General features: G+C 40.4%; 1 protein-coding gene and 2 long non-coding RNA genes across 5 annotated transcripts in view; 2 read left to right on the top strand and 1 right to left on the bottom strand.

Moving 5' to 3' along the window:
• Positions 1-22,178, top strand: part of LOC134202503 (ATP-dependent RNA helicase Ddx1) — a 32,943-nt gene extending 10,765 nt beyond the window's left edge. The window contains exons 1-3 of one of the 2 annotated variants that reach the window (XM_062677501.1): positions 19,493-19,654; positions 19,722-21,428; positions 21,629-22,178. In XM_062677501.1, coding sequence (XP_062533485.1) covers positions 19,639-19,654; positions 19,722-21,428; positions 21,629-22,089 — 2,184 coding nt within the window. In that variant the 5' untranslated portion in view covers positions 19,493-19,638 and the 3' untranslated portion in view covers positions 22,090-22,178. Of the gene's footprint in view, positions 1-19,492; positions 19,655-19,721; positions 21,429-21,628 lie in introns of those variants that run through there. The other variant, XM_062677502.1, reaches the window with a different exon arrangement.
• On the bottom strand, positions 4,850-6,700 carry LOC134202491 (uncharacterized). The gene is made up of 3 exons (XR_009977245.1): positions 6,570-6,700; positions 6,331-6,517; positions 4,850-6,201 (listed from the first exon to the last, which is right to left on the bottom strand). It is a non-coding gene; the product is annotated as an uncharacterized LOC134202491 (long non-coding RNA).
• LOC134202492 (uncharacterized) lies at positions 14,333-15,626 on the top strand. 2 transcript variants are annotated; one of them, XR_009977247.1, is made up of 3 exons: positions 14,333-14,693; positions 14,786-14,922; positions 15,005-15,626. It is a non-coding gene; the product is annotated as an uncharacterized LOC134202492 (long non-coding RNA). The 2 variants fall into 2 exon arrangements; XR_009977246.1 differs by having other exon boundaries at positions 14,334-14,693; positions 14,772-14,922.
• Positions 22,179-22,832: the final 654 nt, after the last annotated feature.

Genomic DNA, 22,832 nt, shown 5'->3' with positions numbered 1-22,832 from the left:
GTGGTACCATTTCGGCTGTGTTGGCGTCACAGCAGAAGTAAAGGACATTTCTTGGTGCTGTCAAAAGTGCAGTGGAGGTAGTAGTGATGACTCCGGTTCGTCCGAGCTGCAAGAGGAGTTGAAGAAGCTCGAAAAGGAGAAGAAGAAGCAGAAGCGGGAACTGGAAAGAGAGAAGATTTTGCATCGGAAGCGCCTGGAGGTCCAACAAGAATTGTTTGAGATGCGCCAGCAGCTGGAAAAGGAAAAGCGGGATATGGAACTGGAGTTCGAGAAGGCACAAATGGAGAAGAAGATTGCCGAAGAAGAAGCCCACCAGAGGAAACTGGACGAAATGCGGACGGAGATGGAAGAGAAGCTGCAGCAGTTGAAGCTAAAGCGGAAAACGGACACTGGAAAAAAGGAGTCAAAGGGAGCTGTCGGTGGTGTCAAAATGGGAAGCTCGAAAAGCGGCACAAGGAAGATTGCGGAATTGGAGCATTCGAAGCTGGGGGAAAAGCCTCGAGAAGAAAAAATCGGGGAACGAAAAGCCCGGAAAAGCGGATGCAGCGATTGCGAAATTCAACGATCCGAGAGGAGCCTACCGCAAACACTCGACGCCGACAGTTGCTCAGAAACTCGCACCAAAGTCGGTTGGAGATCCATCAACTCTGCCGGAGAGTTTTCTGATCGGGCGCGATGGAAATTTGACGCCTGTCGGACGTTCAGGGGTTCCCAAACCGGAAAAGGTGAAGCGTAGCAAGAAGTGGCAGATAGCGGAAGAAGAGTCGGAATCTGAAATGAGTTCCGAAGAAGTAGAAGAAGAAGAGTCCGCTGAAGAGGAGGTAAGCCAAGAAGAAGAAGGAAGTTCCATCGAGGACGAAGAGAGCTCTTCGGAAGAGGAAGAAGAAGAAGAGCAAGGTGGTGACGCTGCGAACGTTGTCAAATTTCCTGTCACGTATAGTGAAGGATGCAAGTGAAGTGGCTGCCTACGGAGAAGCATCATTGACGAATACATAGACGGAGTGGTGGCCAGTTTTCCGGGCACCACTATATACCCCTGGGGAGTGACGGATTACAATTAGAACAACCACTCGACTGTTGAGAAGCCCCTCAGTTCGAACCACGTCAGTTTGACAATTCTCGCTTAACTTTTCAAAAGGACATAAGTAACATTTTTTTCATGAATTAATTTGAATAGACGAATCCAAGTAAAAATAAGAAGAAGACGCACGACGGTGTTAACTTTGACAGATCCTACAGCACAGCATAAGGCTATCTGACGTTTAATCATCTTTCTCTTGCACGCGCACGGAAAGCATAGGATTTGTTTTCATACGGAAACGCTTCGGAAGCGTTTCCGTATGAAAACAAATCCTATCCCGCCTGTGCGCGTGCAAGAGAAAGATGATAAACGTCAGATTGCCTTATAGGGAGATCATTTTAAAATGCTTATAATAAATTCTAGACAAAATGTAATTAAAATCTGATTGATGTACGGTACGGAAAAAGTTCTGAATTACATATCTGGAAGCTTATCTTAATTTTTTAATATTTTCCAAAAATGTATCTATCATACAGTTCGGAACTTTTTCCGTATCATACATCAATCAGATTTTAATTACATTTTATCTAGAATTTATTATAAGCATTTTAAAATGATCTCCCTATGCTGTGCTGTAGGATCTGTCAAAGTTAACACCGTCGTGTGTCTTCTTCTTATTTTGACTTGGACTCGTCTATAGACCTTCGCAGGAGTTCATCAAATTCACTCACCCGAAGGATTTTGACATTTGAGCGGGTCGTCCAGTCGAACAAAAGTTCATTTGGCGTTCATTATGCGACCCGCTCAAACGTCATAATTTCTTGGGGGAGCTCATTTTGCGTTAGTCTATAGCGCAATCAACAGAACAACATGAAAGCTATTGATTGCAGTATTCAAATTAATTCATGAAAAAAATGTTACTTAGGTCCTTTTGAAAAGTTAAGCGAGAATTACACATTTTTGTTTACCTCTGGTGTTTCTGATAAAATTTTGACTCAGCTCGGTTCAGTCAGTTCGGTTGAGAATCGAAATTATCAAATCCGGAGTTAATTTCGCGTTTCGAGTTTGCTTCAAGCATCGTAATTATTGCTTTAAAGTGTAATTCGTGTTCGTGGAAACAAAAATCGGTCTGTGCGAGTTGTAAAAGGGAGCCACAGCTACAGTAGTTTAACATAGAAAGCGATGCAAACCACGGAACAGCAGAGAAGAAACTAATAGAGGTGACCAACATCATTCACAAAGAAGTTCCTTTGCTCCGACATGTTTGAACAGATGAAGAAGCGACAGATGACCATCCTGTGCCAATCCAGCGCCCAGCTTTGCGGCTCTTGATTATGAAAAATTTCAGAAAAACTCTGATCCCTAGAGATGCTGCCCGTGTGAGGAAAAGGCAAGATTTCAAATGAAGTTCCGAATGAAGTGATTCTTCAAGCTGCATACGCCGGCGGCTTCGTCCTTGGTCTGCTACAAAAATGCATTCCGTTTGCAAACTCGTTTGGAATTACTTGTCTCACAACTAGGAAACCCAGGTATGTAGTAGTTAATAATCTTTGGTTTTTATTGCTGTTTATTTATTCCAACTGAACTACATTTTTCAGAAGTTGAAAGCATGTCACCATGGCACCCCTGGAGAATAAGGTCGCAAATTGTCGACCGCAACTACACTCCAAAAACTAAACACCGTAAGCGCACTCAACACAATTTGTAAGATGAGAATTATCCACTACGCAAGGATGGTGCCAGTGGTATGAAGTTTGTTGATACACCCCTCCCACCCCTCACATCTGCGGATTGTAAGTTGGAGACACCGGTTGAAAATCGGAACTATTTTACCATTCATCTAATTCAGCAGCTAGGTGGTCAAGTATGAATTGCATCATAAGAATTGTATCAAAGTTGAATGGAGTGCATACACGTTTCCTGTGGCAGAACACCATTGGCCAATTAGCTTGTGCTCAGCCTCATGCTAGACTATAAACGAAGCTTGCCGAGCGGAAATAGAAGCGGTTTAGTACAAAGAATATGCCACCTTGGCCGACTAACGTGGATGCTAATTTGAAGTGATTCATTCGGCGGATTATTAAATGAAATAAAACAAGTATGAAGAAATAAATTAGATTTAACGAATAAAAGCATATTCATACTACGCCATTTATCGTAATAAATATCGTGTTTAAGTAGAGAAAGATAATTGAATGTAGGAATTGGACATCAAGTTACTTTTTATCATAATATTTATTATAATAAACGGCGTAATCTGAATAGACTTTTAGCATTGTTATTATTGTCTGTATGAAAAAGGGTTAACCCTAGGCTGGCTCACCTCTGATTACGTATAAAACAATGTTACGAATACGAATTTTGAAAGATGTCGTTTGTCGGATTCTCGCTTGGGATTTCGAAAAAAAACCTTTTCATAATACAAATTGAATCCTTCTGGGATTCTGAAAGGAGTACTTTCGGAATTCCGAATTTGTTAATAGGGGCAGTAGGGGCAATATGAGCCACCCTCTTTTTGAGCTTACTGACAAGTTTTATCATGTAAAAGTTATATGATCTTTAAGAGGATGCTCCACATATGCATCAACGTGAAAGCCGCATTAAAATTCAATTCAAACATGAAAATACACTTGAAAATGTAAATTTTCGCTGCATAGGCAAAATTATTATAAGATTTCAAGTTTATAAATAAGGTTTTGACATAAAACTGATTAAAATACAGGTCAAAAACACACCACAATCAAAACATATATAAAAATTGAATATTGTGCACACATGTTTATATTGATACAAATCTGAATTTATCATAAAACTTTTTTTTCCCCAAAACCAGTCTCTATGGGGCAATATGGGCATACCTGCATAGAACAAGATATCTGGCCTTAAAATGCGAACAAGTTCAAATTTCAGTAGTCAAATACAAGAATATTATCATATGTAAGATTCTTTACGGATTACGGAATACAATAGCGCATTACTGCGATAGAAACAGAAAAAATGACCAATGACCAATTAAACTGTGGCTGTTCAAACGGTGAAGAGTGGCAAATCAGTTCAGTCCGCTGTTGTGCAGTTTTTTCATTTGTTTTGGTATGGAATACTCACAACTGTTGTAGGAATATCATATTCTTCCATATTACGATACTTTTTTTTGCCTAAATAAAGGTTTTCGAAGGGTGGCCCATACTGCCCCAAATGGTGGCTCATATTGCCCCATATAGTCGGGAACACACATTGAAATCAATACATTTTTAAAAGTGCATTCCAACAATTTCCAAACGCATTTTTCGTCATTCATCGACGTAATATGAAAGGTAACATTCTCTAGTATAAGTCAACTACATTTGAACGATGTTTTTTGAGCTTTTCAGCGCTTTTCGGAACGATTTCCTTAGGTGGCCCATATTGCCCGATCACCCTATTGGTTAACTAGTTGATATTTGGTTGATAAATTAATATTGGTTAATTGGTTAACGAATTGGAAACGAAAATTATTTTGAGCTCTTAGTGTAATGTACTTGATTGTCATAAGACGAGTTTATACAATACCATTTAATTCCACCACTTTATTGTACCTTCGACAGATACGTATTTCGACCTCAACAGTAAGGTCGTTTTCAGTGTCTCGTACTCGTAGACACTGAAGACGACCTTACTGTTGAGGTCAAAATACGTATATCTGTATCTGTCAAAGGTACAATGTAGTGGTGGAATTGTACAAACTCTTATGACAATTAATTCGAGCCTGTTCTTGACTTCTGGAGTAAGTGTGTGACATGAAATAGATATATTTTGTATTTTTGTAATTATTATGATGATATGGTTTTAATAAATTAAAATTTACTATTTTTATAATTATGAATAATAGATAGGATCGCGAATGGAAGAGCAGGTTTACCGACTTCTTCCGAACTGAGTCAGCAATTTTCATATGTAATAGCTTATCAATAGAATATTTTCTTGTCGGTTGGATTATCAATTGAATCCCGGATCGTTCTTAGCGGTAATGGTTTCCTTTTGATGTTCGTCATCGGAGCGATATATCTCGTTCGTTTACCATGCGTTCGATGTCCTCGCTACCAACGTCACTGCCACTTGACGCTGTTACATTGCCATGCTGATTGTCCTTGGCCACTTGGCCAACTTTGAATATCATCACACCGAGTTTGTGTTGAAAGTATTGGTATGCTTGTTTCAACACCATGCAGCAATGTAAACGTCAAGTAACAGGTCTCCACTTTCTCAAATTTGTTCTTGTGCAGTATGGCAGCTAGTAGCACCATAGGTAACGGCCTCATCACGGCAAAATATCGGCGTTTGATTCTTTGAAACGGGCACGGATAGTCGTGAAAAATGCTTCCCTCAAACAACAAGTCATTTTCAAACGCTGGCCCGCTGGCCCGTGTCGATTACGAAAGAATACGCTTATGCGTTCGCATATCGTGCAGGAACGACGCCAACGACACACTTCATTGAAGGCAGATTCTTATTAGGGAAGATCCATTACGTATACGTATCACAAAAATTGGTCAGCCCCCTCCATCTATGTCACACTTTTTGTATAAAGTATCCGAACATTTTATATGAACTGTTACACTTTAGGAAACTCCCCATCCTTCCTCCAAGCGTGACTCATCAATAGTATCACCATCAAGATTGATAAGCATAACGTTGCACTCGCTGGCAGTATTTTTATCCAGACCGTAGACAATGGCAGCTGCTATCAACTTATTGATGCTACGCAATCAATCCGAAGATGGGACCGATATCCTTGGTAGCCCGACTCTACGAGTTACTGTTACATTACTTTATAACAACGACGTTGGACACTGTTTTGCCTAAGTGCCTAATGTTCGTCTGGTAGCTGGACCGTCGAACTTGTGACCGATTAGGCACTTTGTTTGCGGGAGTTGCTACGATCCAACTGCGGCTGTCTGTGCAGATGTTTTTCTCATCGCTGCTTTTTTCGACTATGCTTGTCAATGAAATAGATACTAATCCAGTTGTGGGTTTATGTCAGACCAGGGGAGCGGCATATATGGTGGTTCGACCAATGAACATTTTGGTAGCGAGAAGGATGTTTTCTTTCCCCGAGTCGGTCGGTACACGATGGAGGTATGCGATGCTCCTTGTGATACAGAATGACTTCGATTATGCTCCTACTGTTGTTGTGCAAACCACTGTAAATAAAGTTTGCAATTAGGGTCAGCGTTGTTTCGGAATCCAGAAGCATATTTTTCCCAAATTCCTCGCGACGTATCATATATTGAAAAAAAGAACAACAGCACCATTAAATTACAGATACTAACCGTTTTTTCGAAACTGCCGATTGTCTACCGTGCTACTCTGATTGCTGTCGCAGCAAAACGATGATCCTTTATTTGCTGCATCATCCGATGAGAAGACGACATAAATAAATACCCGTCCATCGTGATTGAACTTTGGAAACCCACCTCTTTCGCCGAAGTCATTGACGTCGTCATTGATGCGATCTACCTATAAAAGAGTCATTATACAAATTGAAAAGAAATAGTAATAAAAGACTTACCAAAAAACAATCATTTACACATTATCAAATCCTTTGATTCTATAGGCTATTGTGGAAGCTATAGTTTTTTTTATTAATCACTGATTATTGATTTCTTTACAAGGAAAATGCAAGAGCAACTTTTCAGAATCAGAAGAGTCAAAAGTGAAGCGTGAGAGCAAAACAAACAGGCAAAATGTCAAAACGCCGGGAGGGGTAAGACAACTCCCTATGGTAAAATTAAATGTAATTCGTCACCCACGAGGGGTATTTTTCTCAAAATAAAGAAGAAGACATGGTGCCCGAATTTAAAATGGTTTGTACCGGACATTTCGGTCTATGTATTAGTCTATGGAAGCATCCCGGTCCGGAGAGGTCGGTTCAAAGAAGGTGAACCCGAGAAGCAGAGCAAGTGAAGGGTACATTCACGCGCATGACGCGGCGGAGAGTATAAATTCGAGTCCGCCCGCGAAGGAGAGAAGACCGTGCAGAGTCTGTGCCAGAGTAGATCACCGAATCAGAAATTGCGAGAAGTTCCGTAGACTTCACTACAGTGAGCGGTGGGAAGCGGTTCGCAGATGGAAGCTGTGCCAGCTGTGTCTGAACGAGCACGGTGCTGCTAGCTGCAAGCTAAATATCCGTTGCAACATCGATGGGTGTAAGGAGCGCCACAATCCTCTTCTGCATTTACCGAGATCAGTCGCCGGTTCGAATTGCAACATCCATGCTATCCAACCAAAGCCATCCGTCATTTTCCGTATGATGCCTGTCACCCTGCACTGCGGAATTTACTCGGTGAATACTTTCGCTTTCCTAGACGAAGGTTCTTCCTATACGCTGGTGGAGAAAACGCTGATCGACCGGCTGAAAATTCGTGGTGTGACGAAGCCACTACGAGTGACGTGGACCGCTGGAGTCTCAAGAATCGAGAAAGATTCACAGTGCGTAAACATGCTCATCTCCGCACGAGGATCAGCACAACGCTTCCTCATCAAGAGTGCCCACACGGTGGAGAGTCTGAAGCTTCCACAGCATTCACTAGCTGTGTCGGAAGTTGTGAAGCAGTACAGCCACCTTCGAGATCTGCCAATTGCAGATGTTCCCCAAACAACGCCGCAGATCTTAATCGGGCTGAAGGACATCCACCTTTACGCTCCGATTGAGTCTAGAATAGGCCGGCCGGAAGAACCTATAGCAGTCAGGTCAAAACTGGGATGGACTGTCTACGGACCAACTGGCGCGAATGCCACGGAAGGTGGAATCGTCGGACATCACAGTTGTAGCTCGGTAACCAACCAGGAGCTACACGACCTGCTGAAGAGTCAGTACACTCTGGAAGAATCCGGCATTTCTGTGGCCTTGCTTCCCGAGTCAGAAGAAGACAGAAGAGCAAAAGAGATTCTGAGGAAGACGACAAAAAGAATAGGAGATCGCTTCGAAACGGGACTGCTGTGGAAAAACGACTGCTCCGAGTTCCCAGATAGCTACCTCATGGCCGTTAAGCGGCTGATTGGCCTGGAGAATCGTCTCAGGAAAGATCCCGAACTGTACGCCAAGGTGAGGACCATGATCGCCGACTATCTGGTCAAGGGGTACGCACACAAGGCGACGTCGTTCGAGTTAGAAGCGCTAGGTTGCAGCAAAGTGTGGTACGTGCCACTGAATATCGTCTACAATCCGAGAAAGCAGAAGTTCCGTCTGGTGTGGGACGCTAGAGCAGAAGTGAGAGGGGTATCTTTGAACTCGAAGCTGCTGAAGGGACCGGATATGCTGACTGCCTTGCCGGCAGTTATTTGCAAGTTTCGTGTACGATAGGTCGGATTCAGTGCGGACATATAGGAGATGTACCACCAGCTACGGATCCGAGAAGAAGACAAGCGAGCGCAAAGATTTCTGTTTCGTAGTAATCCATCAGCGAAGCCTGAAGTGTACGTGATGGACGTGGCAACGTGAAAAACTAGAATGCAAGAGAATTTTCGGAGCAGTTCCCGGTGGCAGCGAAAGCCATCGTCGAAATTCACTACGTCGACGACTATTTCCACAGTTCGGATACGATCGAAGAAGCTGTGGCGCTGGCAAAGGAGGTGAGATACGTCCATTCCAAGGACGGTTTCGAGTTGTACAACTGGGTTTCCAATTCCGAAGAGTTTCTGAAGGCCGAGGGAGAACGCAATGAAAATCAGTGGGTGCGCTTCGGTGAGGATAACGAGTCCGGTTCTGAGCGGGCTTTAGGGATCGTGTGGAGCCCAGCAAACGTGTTTACGTTCTACGGGAAGCTGCTGATTTAGGATCTCTAGCACCGTTGCAAGGTTTGGAGGTGCAAGCAGCAACGCTAGGAGCGAGGCTCGCCAATTCCGTCGGTGAGATTCTTACGTTAGAAGTCAAGCGTCGTTTCATGTGGTCCGATTCGAAGACCGTACTCTCGTGGATCCACTCCGACCACCGTCGTTATAAACAGTTCGTGGCGTTCCGGATCGGAGAGATACACAGCCTAACGAAAATAGCGGAATGGCGTTGGGTGCCGACTACGTGCAATGCGGCCGACGCGTTAACGAAGTGGGAGAAGGAAAATCCCGAAAACATATGTAAAAATTCATCCTTACATGTTCCTTGAGGAAATCCTCCGAAAGTTCCTTGAGGAATTTTTCCGAAAATATATGGAAATATACTCATTTTAACCCAAGCTTTGCTGAGTTGCACCATTTAGGAGTGTGTGTTTTCCTTTTATCGGCAATCGGCACTCACACATTCAGACGTGAGAATCTCAATGAGGGATTCCTCCGAAAGTTCATTCAGATATTCCAACTCAGAATTTCTTCGAAAAACTTCCTGCTTCATGGAGGAACTTCCGTAGGAATTTCTGTGTTAGCTTCCGGGGGAGTTCGTGGAGGATTTTGCGGAGGATTTCTTGGAAGGACTTCCGGTAGAACCCCTCCAAAAACTTCCGGAAGAGCTCCTCCACTTCCAGAGGAATTCCTCAAGGAACTTCCATAGGAATTCTTCTAGGATTTCCGAAGGAATTGCACAATGAACTTCCAGAGGAATTTCTCAAAGAACTTCCACAGGAATTCTTCATGAATTCTCAAGGTACTTTCGGGAGCATTTATGTACGAAACTTGCGGAGCAATTCATGAAGGAAACTTTGAGTAAGTTTTCCAAAAAGATTTCCTGGAGGAATTATTGCAGGAATTTCCAAATTAATTCCTGGAGCAAAAAAACGTAAAATTTTGATTTTTTTTATCTACTCTTAGATATGCATTAAGGATTTTATTATTGACATTTCAAAAACTTTTCCAATTCTGAACAATTGAAAATAACAAACAATAGTCAAAGTATCCTGCTTAAGGCCGGTTTTGGAAAAATCCCTTTTCACTAATAATAGTGGGAAAAATCTGTGGAAGAAGAATCTAAACAAAGAAAGAACTTCAATAAAAATGTAATTGTAATGATTTCCATGAATATGGTTGGCGCTTGAGAGTAAATGTCAAATCTAATCACAATCACAGTCCTTTTTGTTAGAAATTGATTTAAATGACACTAAAAGCAGCCTCACACCTTGGGAATCTTGTCCATTCATTTTGTTCTCATGTGCTCAAAAAAAAGCAAGGCTTATGCAATTTCGCCCGAAAAGAAAAAAAATCCTGGCCAATTTATGGCCTGGTTTATGAGTGGTGCATATATGGTTCAGTGTATATACATGTGTACACTCTGAAATAAATCTATACTAAATAGATTAAAAGTCATACTAAATGACTATTCGCTTGGTTGACCCCATACTTGTTTAGCTCGCAACAATACGGCCAATGTATAACTTTGGTTTATACTGTATTTAGTATAACTTTGAAATATATGCAAATAGAATACTTTGCAAGAAATGATTCATTGCTTTGTTTATCTTCTATTCATCCTGTCAAAAAATATAAATAAACAAACCTGATTCTTTTTAAACTACATAAAGATAATTTATTCCAAATCATATTTAACAATAATAAAATTAAAATGGTAGCTTCCAAACTTTCCGTCGAGAGCGTTGCCAAAGATGTGCTTTTCGGTGGCAGCGATGAACAGTCAGAAGAATCGTTGAATATCGAACATTTTGAGGATACTTTTGCCAGTTCATCTGAAAGAAAAAATTAAATAAATTGATTATAGTTTCATCAAAAAAAAGCGATAGAATTATCGTACCGTATATAAATTGACTGCCTCGGGACTGCCCCCAGACATTTTCTCTGGTTATGGAACACTGCCCAGGATGATGACACACACACTTAAAATTCTAAGTTTACCGATTGCCGAGAATCCAACAGCCGAGATATTGGTAATAATTTTGACGAATTTCGGTAAATTTTTTACCGAGAATTCGGTAAAGTTTACCGAGTCATCGGTAATCGTTACCGAGATCTCGGCAAAAAATCAACTTTGCCGAATTTCGGCAAAATTTTGACGAAATTTCGGTAAAGGAATTACCGAATTTCAGTAAAAAATATTACCGAGATCTCGGCTGTTGGAATCTCGGCAAAAAATTTGCCGAGATCTTAAAAATAATTTAAGTGTGAGAGTATAGCTTAAGTCATACGATTGGAGTCGACGAAGCGGTTAACTGACGAACGTCCCTAATTCCCTTCCGTGGTTTGAACGCAAACGTGGAATCACCTCCGATAAGGTGTGCCATCCTTTTTTCTTGCGGTAAATATCTGAATGTACACTTGATTGTGTCTCTCAGATTGTGTCCAGGCGTGCATGTTATGGGATATCAGCGTCAGGTCTACATAAAAAAAAAACAATCGAAATTAAATATGTGCCCTCATATTTTACATTAGCCTTCCCAGGTCCTTACCTTTGTTGGAATAAATATATTATGTTAGTTATGTTTGCGATGGGTTCTAGACTTTATTTTAATAATAAAACTATTGAAAATCGCGGCACGTCACATAGATTACAAGAACCCCACGTGGTGAAGCAAAAATCAACTTTTTCTCAAGACAGAATGCTAATGAAAAATATGTTTCAGTTATTCTGACTTAGGTTAAATTATAATCCTATAGATAGTATACATTTCAAACTGAAGCAGTACAACATTAAAAAATTATTCAAAAGCTTAATTTGAAATCTTTCTTGGGTTTATTCTATTTCTGAGTGTAACCCAGGCGAAATCATCAATGAGCTCATCCATATTCGCCTCTCCGATATCGCCTCTTAACTGATCCAATACATGTGTATGTGTGACATCCGTTCGGAGTATACCAGCAGCAGCAAAGCCGCGATTATCGGCCCTCATTCAACTCGCAGCTATGGAAAATGTAAGACGTTCTTCCGTATAATCGGCGCTGGGTGGTTCCTTCATAATCGTCGACTATTCACAGTTTACATCTCTGACTCACAGAGATTTCTGCAGGATTGTACTTTAAATCAGGACGAATTTCTAATTTTTCATAACGGAATATCATAATACTGATCACACACATGAAAGCGAAATTTCTGACAAGCTCCTGGTGTGTCAATTAGCCTGGCCTGAATGATTTAGAAATATTCAGAAAGACTTTGAATAATTCTTAATGTTTCGAAAAGAACCAAATGATTGGAAAATATGTGGTAGAGCAGATTAAAAAAAGGAATTTCCCACTTCGGAAGATTCAAAAAGAATAATTGAAAATGAATTTAATCTGAAAATTATAATGTCTGTCCCTGCGTTATATTTTATTGACGTTGAGGCGTAACCTGATTTTTAGAAAATAGGGGAACGGTTCGGTACTTCATCATATAGCTCCTATTTCTATCCCATTAAACACAAAGCAATGAAAAGGAATTTGGTTTGTTTCTGATTTTTTGATTTTTTTTCACCAGTAAGCACGCGTGTTAGCAAAAAGAAGCGTCGAGATTGGTGCTGTATTTCTTTGTTTTGCGATGAGATGAATTGTTCAGTGAGATAAAAAACGGAAAAGTTCCCCTACTTGCTTACCAAGTTCAGTGAGATGAAAAACGGAACAGTTCCCCTACTTGCTTACCAAGTTACTAATTCCGTTCAATCCACTGATAAAATTGGCCAAATTTTAATGCCTCCCGAATAAGCAGAAAAAAAATTATTGAAATGAAACTGTATTAAAAAATCTCCCTGTTATCATTAACTGTTGAAAACCATAAGAAAAGTCGATCAATAGAAAATTCAAAACGGCATAGATAGCGTTCTTTTAAAAGCAACACTAATAATAACATAACATCTAACACTTTTTTATGGGTTTCGTCCACTTTTTTTGTTAAGAGATGAGCCAGCCGAGGGCTGCAAATCTCTCTAATAAAGATACAAAAAATCACTTCCCATGTATTTGATTTCAGATTCCTGCTTTAAAGAATATTTTTTTTTATATTTTGGAGGTCCTTGGAAGAGTCAATAAAAAAACGGGACAAATTGAGGATTTTTCAGATTACGACGGGACAGCACAAGCAGGTCTAAAAAACGGGACTGTACGTACGTATTGTCAGCCTACTTATTGTTTGTTGTATAACAATGTAAATAAAAGGTTTACAAACAAAATAAAAATATCTCGGTAATCAGCAAAGCATGCTCTTTTTGGAACAATTCAAAAAAAAAATCTGCATGTTATAAGAGAGAATTCTATTCAAATAGGGTGACTGTCCTATTTTAGACCCCTAGAGGAAGTACATCCCAATATATGCTAATACAGTAGACGTTCGATAACTGCAAGTCATTTAACTGCAATGCTTTTTAACTGCAATTCGATAGTTGCAACAGTTTTACAGTTATCGGACCGCTAGACTTCAAACTGGTGTCAAACTCAATGACAGCTGCATTGCGCTGCACATTTAGATGCACTTTTATTGCATCTGACGTCAATTGACAACCGTTTGACTTCTAGAATGCGTTGCAGTTATCGAACGGCATTCGTTAACTGAAAAGTGAATATTTTGCAGTTATCGAATGGCTACTGTATCTATTGAAATACAGGTTCGTTATGGGCGGAATTGACACCATTTCAAAGATGAAAGAGTTAAGCCCCAAACGCAATACAACGGAACGGCGAGGGAAACGGCAAATTTGACAGAAAATATATGGGCTAACTGTCAAATTTTCCGTTTCCGTCGCCGTTCCGTTGTATTGCGTTTGGGGCTTTATTTATGAAATAGCAATTCGAAATGAATTTCAGTTATTGATAAATCAGTGAAATTTACTATTTTCTGAAATTAAAATATTCTTCGTTTTGGACAATGCAACATATTTTGGACCCCCAAATGTACACATTTTAGACACCCCCAATTTAGTCTCTTCAAAGTCGAATTTCTAATTTACCCTGGTAAATTGAGTCGAAGCCAAGTCTTATCTTTCGATTGGCATGCATCAATGAGATAATTCCTGCGTTTTAAATTCACAATTTCGACAAAAACTTATTGTGTATGTTCTGAGATGTTCAGTATGATGTCTCGCTTAACTTTTCAAAAGGACCTAAGTAACTTTTTTTTTCATGAATTAATTTGAATAGCGCAATCAACAGAACAACATGAAAGCTTTCGATTGCAGTACAGTGTCCCCCCGCTGATCCGACAAATGTATGGCCGGACTATCGGGGAGTCTCTCGTTAATCCGACTGTCAAATCCATACAAATGAACCAAAACAAAATCACAGCACAAATTTGAAAACTGACAGCATAATGTGTTTAAATGGGTGTTGATACTTTTTAATCCGGAAAATTCCAAATTAGCGAAATCCGGACTAACGAGTCGTCGGACTAGCGAGGTCCGGATAAGCGGGAGGATACTGTACTCAAATAAATTCTCGCTTAACTTTTCAAAAGGTCCTACACGCTTAGATCAGATTACCCAAATGTAGGTACTTCATTCACCCATATTTGGGTATGTGATGCATCACCTATATTATTGGTAAAATTTACCGAGAAAGTTGGTAAAATTCACTCAAATTGTGAAAGAAGTAATATTACCTATATATGAGTGATTTCATTTTACCCATATTTGGATGAAAAATAAAAATTTGAAACCACTGTCCACCATCGCCGCCATAACATCTATAAGTGCAATCAAGAGAAGTATTTATGTTCAGAACTAGATTAATTAACAACAATTATTGTTGTTTAAATTTTGATGAGTGCATCGAGGAGTGCATTATTATATACGTAAGTATTTCTAACTTGAATGGTTAATTCAAAGTAGATTATTTGCGCTCGAATTCACATTTGTTTGTTTTCATATAGCTTGATTTTTCCAGCGTCTGATCAACTGAATGTCAACATGTCCAGATCCGTATATTTCCAAACTAGGACTGGAATATCGACTGAAACAACAGATTAGTTAGCCGGAACGGATTAGGATCCGATTAGGACCGGCTTTCAATCGGATTGATCGGTGAGTATTTTTTCCGGAAGTTAAATATAACCGCAAGACTGATTTTGTAACGCAAGGCTATTTTTTTCTACTTGAATTGCAGTTGAATTTTTTCGTTGCAATTTCTATCCGTCGGATAGGAATTACTTCCGGGGTCATCAACTAAACGGAAGTGATCTTGATATGATGGATTGAATGATTATGCCCATTGATCTCCGGGCAGAAAGGGGCGTGAAATGAAATGAAATTCCTCACCAAAGCTAAAGTAGCCATCGTTAAGACATCGACTGATAGTTGGTGGATATTTGTTGCACCTCAAGTGTTAAGCCGATTCCATGGACAATTCACTATGGTCCACATTTGTGATAGCCACGTAACCTTGATGTTCTTTTCGTTGTATCGGAAGCAGGAACTGGGACTTGCTTTGGAAAGCAAAACGCGAATCTCGTTGGCAGTGAGTGACACCGAGCCGTCGATTTTATATATAGTATTCGAGGACGTCAACGATTTAAAATCCAATATGTGTTTCTATGTAATGTATTAAAAACACAAATTTGTATGTATGGCCATATGGCGTATTAGGAACAGTTAAGAAAAATTGTCAGTGGGTGAATGAATGATGACCAGTGAGTGAATGAATGATGATTTCAGCTATAGCTGAAATCGTGTTTATGTGAACCATAGATTGTTAATAAGAACCTGAGTTATGAAACCAAATAAAATTATGCATAAGCCCCTTCTTAAAAACCGCTTTTCTATTCAAAACAAAACAATTGAAAAGTTATATCATTTTGATTTGTAACAATTCCCACGGTTAAATTAATAAAAAATCACCCAAATATGGGTGAAATTTACCAATATTTCTCCCTTATAAATGTACTCATATTTGAGTAAATCACAGTTACCCAAATATAGGTAAACGCTACTTCACCCATAAATACGTATGTGCACTTTTTGGCGATTATAGGTATTCTTCACCTATATTTGGGTGAACTGAACTAAGCGTGTAAGTAACATTTTTTCATGAATTAATTTGAATAGCGCAATCAACATAACAACATGAAAGCTATTGATTGCGCTATTCAAATTAATTCAAGACAAAATTTTCAAAACGACTTATCTGCTTTTGTAAACAAAGATTCAAACGACGATTTGACGAATCTGATAGCTCTCCCACGCAAACTAACACCATCAATAGGTAGGTGAAGGTTTCCGCTACCTGTTGATGGTGTTGGTTTGCGTGGGAGAGCTATCAGATTCGTCAAATCGTCGTTTGAATCTTTGTTTACAAAAGCAGATAAGTCGTTTTGAAAATTTTGTCTTGAATTCATGAAAAAAATGTTACTTAGGTCCTTTTGAAAAGTTAAGCGAGAATTCATGAAAAAAATGTTACTTAGGTCCTTTTGAAAAGTTAAGCGAGATGTATACTTTTAAGCGTAACGCATTGTAACGCTCGCCTTCTTGAACAAACTAATTTCCTCGAAATTTCATCTAAATATCAGAGTCTATTATATAGACCAGTGCATGATGACGTAGGTTGACAGTTCACAGAGCTTTTTCACCGGGACTTAGCCTCTGGCGAAGCTTCCGATAAAATTGTTTCGTCATTTTATTCGCATGTAGATGTCCTTTGCGATTGATTTCATGCTGAATGCATAGAATATCATTGAAATATTCGGATCGCAGCAATTTTAAACTAAAAATATGAATTTTAATTTTCTCCTCATCGATTTTTCTTCTAACACCTTGTAAACAAGCTCTGTGAACTGTCAAATAAGTGAGGTTAGATCAAGATCTTGCATTGGTCTATAGAGTTGCGTAGGGATCCTATATTAAGAGATGTGCGAATACTTTTCCAGACGAATTAGCAACGCTGTTACTTTCGTAAACAAACGCTGCCAGCACTTGCCGCAGTGAAAAATGTTTAGGCTTGCACATGACTTTACATTCGAAGACACTTTTTGATTATTTTGCCTATTCTCTAGCAGTGCATTTTCGTTCAAATTAAAGAGCAATACGAATAAACACGATATAAGGCATCAACTAGATTACTTTTACTTACGAAAGCAAAACAAATAGCTTATTTGATAAAACTTTTCATAAAATCCATTTCACCAAAATCGCAATACCTTTCGATCTGGAACAATAACGATGTTCATTTGGCTCAGATTTAGACAGTTCTCAATGCTTGTTTGGCTCAAGATGGCCGCTTTCGCATATCTCTGAATGTAGGATCCCTAGAGTTGCGCAAAGAGGATCTTCTTACACTTATTCTGAATGATCTTCTTGTTATTCTGTTTACAACTTTCATTTTTGTTCAACCCTTGAAGTGACTTCACGGGAGTGTTCACTGCTGAAGCTTTTTAATTCGATAACCAAGTCACCCACAGAGTGCAAACACGTGAGTTTCTTGTTGCTAATTTATTGGGGGGTGTATTGAAGTTTTTTGAAGCGGTTTCTAGAACAAATCTAATATATTTCAATTCATGCGTTTTAATTCGTCATAATAATCATTAGGCGATAACAATACTTCCGCCTTACCAACAAGCATTTGTTTACTTTGCTCGATAGGTAGACGGTTTGACAGTTAAATAGGTAGATTTGGCTTCACTCTTTGCGTAACTCTATATATAATAGACTCTGCTAAATATCGCTTTTTCGCACGGGAAACCAGTGAAACAGATGCTGAACAATATTAATTTCTTGAAGCCAATAGACTAACGCAAAATGAACTCCCCCAAGAAATTATGAAGTTTGAGCGGGTCGCAAAATGAACTTTTGTTCGAAAAGACGACCCGCTCTAATGTCAAAATCCATCGGGTGAGTGAATTTAATGAACCGCTGCACAGGTCTATGGGGGATATAACAGCGGCACAGTTTTTAGTTCAGAAATCAGAAAAATATCGTCAGGAGGGTCCAAAATGTGTAGGGGTCCAAATCAAGTTGATTACCCTATATACATTTAGGTCTGTCTCATTTGGAAAATTAAACTTAAAAGTGACATTTCAATAATTATTATCAAATAACCCTGCTCGCAGAGATTACTTTTGACAGATATCGAATCATTTGCCATCGATGTCCTATTGGAATTGCTGGGTAGCACCAGCCATTCTTATAACGGGGTGATTTTTCTAATTTTCGAACTGTCACCTTTAAGTTTAATTCTCCAAATGAGACAGACCCTTAAGGCCGATGCCCACGTAGCGTCATTTCAACGCAGAGTGCACGTGGCGTCGAAAAGACGCAGGTTTGCACCGGGAAAAAGCGGTAACGCAGCACTGAGGAAAATAGACGTATGATTTTCAATCAAACGCCTTATGAAAATTTGCCACAAGGAATCGGTATGAATTTCAATATGTTGCCTTATGAATGATGATTTTCATTTAAAAAAAAGTAAAGTGCGGCAGACTGGGTTCGAACCATGGACGTCGGGGTTGGGAGGCCGGTATGTAGACCACACGCCCATCGACGCTTGAATACTCGGGAAGGTAACTGCGTATAAGAAGCTATGTTGGTGGAATAATCAGTCGAAGATTCATAAGGCGCCAGTTATGAATTTCGATATAGACGAATCCAAGTAAAAATAAGAAGAAGACACACGACGGTGTTAACTTTGACAGATCCTACAGCACAGCATAGGGAGATCATTTTAAAATGCTTATAATAAATTCTAGACAAAATGTAATTAAAATCTGATTGAAGTATGGAACGGAAAAAGTTCCGAACTGTATGATAGATACATTTTTGAAAAATATTCAAAAAATTGAGATAAGCTTCCAGATACGTAATTCAGAACTTTTTCCGTACCGTACATCAATCAGATTTTAATTACAATTTGTCTAGAATTTATTATAAGCATTTTAAAATGATCTCCCTATGCTGTGCTGTAGGATCTGTCAAAGTTAACACCGCCGTGTGTCTTCTTCTTATTTTTACTTGGATTCGTCTATAGTCCAGTTCGATGAGTGAGCGTCACCACGCCGATGCACACCAGCGTTATTTTAACGCTGCGTGCACGTGGCGTTGAAAAACCGCTACGTGGGTATCGGCCCTTAAGCGTAACGAGGTGTAACGCATTCGCCTTCTTGAACAAACTAATTTCATCTAAATATCTCTATTTTCGCACAGAAAACCATGGAAAACCACTGCAGTGAAACAGATGCTGAACAATATAATTTTTCTGAAGCCAATGGGGGAATTAGCAGCGGCATTGATTTTAGTTCAGAAATCAAGAAAATATAATAGAGGTAATAAACTATAGAGGACGATTGTCGCTGCGGTTCCCTTTGTTATCGTCCCCAAACATGTTGGGTACCTAACTGTCAAAACGTTCTGATTTTTCCTTTGTTGACATTTAGTGCCCTATCCTCGCCAGCAAAAGATGTTTCGCCAGTGACGACAGCGACAAGCGTCCTCTATAGTTTATTACCTCTATTGAAAATATAGACAGGAGGGTCCAAAATGTCCAAATCAAGTTGGTTACCCTATACGTAAATCCATTGGCGTTATTTACGTTACAACATGATGGCTCCCGCTTTTGCTCCTTTTGCTGAGTTCGACTCTGTTTATCTCCAGGTCAGGTCTCTGACAGTCTGACAGTTACAGCTTATATTTACAAAAGTTTCTTGTCGGTTTGTGATCGGAAACTTGCAAAACTTGTGAAATTTCTTACGGAAAACAGGAAATAACACTAAACTTTTCACTTCTTACCGGACTTTGTAGTGTGCGCCGCAGAAAATGACTGCATTCGAAGGTAATTCGTTAACATTTGCTTGCTCAAAGTTGTTTCCAAAATTTTGCCTTTTTTGGCCCATCTTCAGAGTTTGGCGTCATGCCGGAGATTGGCAAAGCGATCGATGAAATGGAGTGGATGCTTCCTACGGACGTCCAAGCGGAAGCCATTCCGTTAATCTTGGGCGGCGGTGATGTGCTGATGGCCGCTGAAACCGGTAGCGGCAAAACGGGCGCATTCTGTCTGCCGATTTTGCAAATTGTGTGGGAAACCCTGAGGGACATCCGAGAGGGGAAAGCCGGCAAGGCGGTGGGCAATATGGGCAAACCGTGGACACTGTCGTTTACGGATCGTGGCAATGCGATGGCCGTTACGCCGGACGGCTTACGTTGCCAGTCGCGGGAGTTTAAAGAGTGGCACGGCTGTCGAGCGACCACCGGTGTCCGGGGAAAGGGCAAGTACTACTACGAGGCAACGGTTACGGATGAAGGCTTGTGCCGCGTTGGGTGGAGCACGGAAGGTGCAAATTTAGATCTGGGAACGGACAAGTTTGGATTTGGTTTCGGCGGAACCGGAAAGAAGTCCAACTGTAAGCAGTTCGATAGCTATGGCGAAGCGTTCGGAAAAATGGATGTGATTGGATGTATGCTGGATTTGGATCGTGGAGAAGTCAGTTTTTCGAAGAACGGGGTTTCTTTGGGGTTGGCGTTTAAGATTAACGATGGCAGATTGAGGGAATCAAACTTCTATCCGGCAGTTGTGTTGAAAAATGCGGAGATGTCTTTCAACTTTGGAGACACGGATTTCAAATATGCCGTCCCTGATGGGTTCGTGGCAGTATGTAAAGTTGCACATGATTATTTAGCTGTCAATCCGAACACGGGGAGCGAAAGTGCCGCGGACGATTGCAAGCCTAAACCAAATGCCCCACAAGCGATTGTAATTGAACCTTCGCGAGAGTTGGCTGAACAGACGTTCAATCAAATACAGAAGTTTAAAAAATATCTCAAGGATCCAGAAGTGCGTGAATTGCTGCTGATCGGAGGAGTCAATATCAAAGATCAAATGGAAGTGCTACAGCGTGGTGTCGATATTATTGTCGGAACGCCTGGACGTCTGGAGGATTTGATCGGCAATGGGTATGTGCTGTTGAGCAGCTGCCGCTTCTTTGTGTTGGACGAAGCCGACGGTTTACTGAAGCAAGGATATACGGAACTCATTGAGCGTCTCCATAAGCAGATTCCGAAAATCACTGCCGACGGGCGTCGTCTTCAAATGGTTGTTTGCAGTGCCACATTGCATTCGTTCGAGGTGAAGAAGCTTGCGGAAAAATTGATGCACTTCCCAACGTGGGTCGATTTGAAGGGAGAGGATGCTGTCCCAGAGACGGTTCACCACGTCGTCTGCATGGTCGATCCCCAGAAGGACAACGGCTGGCAGTCGATGCGAACGCATGTTCAAACGGATGGCGTTCACGCCAGGGACAACGTTCGGCCGGGTTCCAATACGGCGGAGACACTGTCCGAGGCGATCAAGATGTTGAAGGGCGAGTATACATTGAATGCCATCAACGAGCACAACATGGACCGGGCCATCATCTTCTGCCGGACCAAGCTGGACTGTGATAATATGGAGCGCTATTTGCGACAGGTGGGAGGCAACAGATACTCGTGTGTTTGTCTGCACGGCGACCGTAAGCCGCAGGAGAGGAAAGCCAACTTGGAGAAGTTTAAAAACAAGCAGGTCAAGTTTTTGATTTGCACGGACGTGGCGGCTCGTGGCTTGGATGTTTCAGGTAGGTTTCCGGTCGGTTTGTAGGGATTACAGTTTCAACGGTATTACCAGTTTTAAACATGATTTATGACTTTTTTGACCGACAAGTATTTTGTATTACTGGATTTATTACGACCCGTATTGGGTAAAACTTGACTTGTGTGCACTTGCTGAACTTTTATTTTGAGAAGAAAATTACATTAAGTGTAATTTTTTCCACAGGCCTTCCATTTATCATCAACGTTACCCTGCCGGACGAGAAAAGCAACTACGTGCATCGAATTGGTCGTGTCGGTCGTGCTGAGCGTATGGGATTGGCTATCTCGCTGGTATCGACCGTCCCGGAGAAAGTCTGGTATCACGGCCAGTGGTGCGCTTCGCGAGGTAAGAACTGTTGGAACACCAACCTTACCGATGTGAAGGGTTGTTGCATGTGGTACGACGAGAAGATGTATCTGGCCGAAATCGAAGATCATCTGAACGTGACCATCCAGCAAATTGACAAGAATCTGAAGGTTCCGATGAACGATTTCGATGGGAAGGTAACGTACGGAGAGAAACGACTGAATACCGGCACCGGGTACAAGGATCACGTGGAACAGCTGACACCGGTTGTTTTGGAGCTGGCCAAGCTGGAACGTGAGGCGCAAAATCTGTTCCTTAAGCGGATGGTGGTACAGTAAGAATGTGAGTAGCTAATATTTCTACTAAATGTACAATGCTCGTATTTATCGTAATATATGCTCTCAAATAATTGACTGTAAACATAGAAGATGCTGGTTTAACGATAATAGAAATTTGAGAAAGCCTTCGTGAACATCGTGAAATTTTAGACCAAGTGTTATCTTGACTGCGTATGCACCACATTTAATTCCACCGCGTTGTAACTTTTTATTCGTATTTCAAGCCTTTCAACGATCGGAAGGTTGTGCGATATATACCATCACAAATATTGCCCTCCGCTCGCTTTCAAATCGACTTCAATAAAAAAAACATTCTTCATGCCTGCCGTGTCCTAATGGAACTATCAATTCTATACTTTCGCCTCTAATTTATCATGAACATGTACGTCTAAGTTTGGAAGATGATATTAGCATTTCCATATGCATATCATTTTCAACGACGTTAAAGACTTGATAAAAGTTTTTTAAATTTCGAAAAATATCTTCTAAGGTCGAAGCTTCTTGCTTTTTTTTTGTTTGGTACCGATTTTAAATATAGCAAATTGCGGTAGATTGTCAATCACGTTTGTAACTTTTGAAACAGTTGAGTTATTGACAAAATCAACGAAGAGAAAAATTCAAGCGCAAGAAATTAATCAAAGTTTCGGTGGCCCGTAATAAAAAATCCTCGCGAACCACATTTTTTTCGGTTATTTTTTGATAAATACTTAATTAAAATGATAGATAAGTAATGGACTTTCGAT

This window comes from Armigeres subalbatus, unplaced genomic scaffold, assembly GCF_024139115.2.
Source record: "Armigeres subalbatus isolate Guangzhou_Male unplaced genomic scaffold, GZ_Asu_2 Contig1246, whole genome shotgun sequence".
Lineage (NCBI taxonomy): Eukaryota > Metazoa > Arthropoda > Insecta > Diptera > Culicidae > Armigeres > Armigeres subalbatus.
This window is presented reverse-complemented; position numbering and strand designations above follow the sequence as displayed.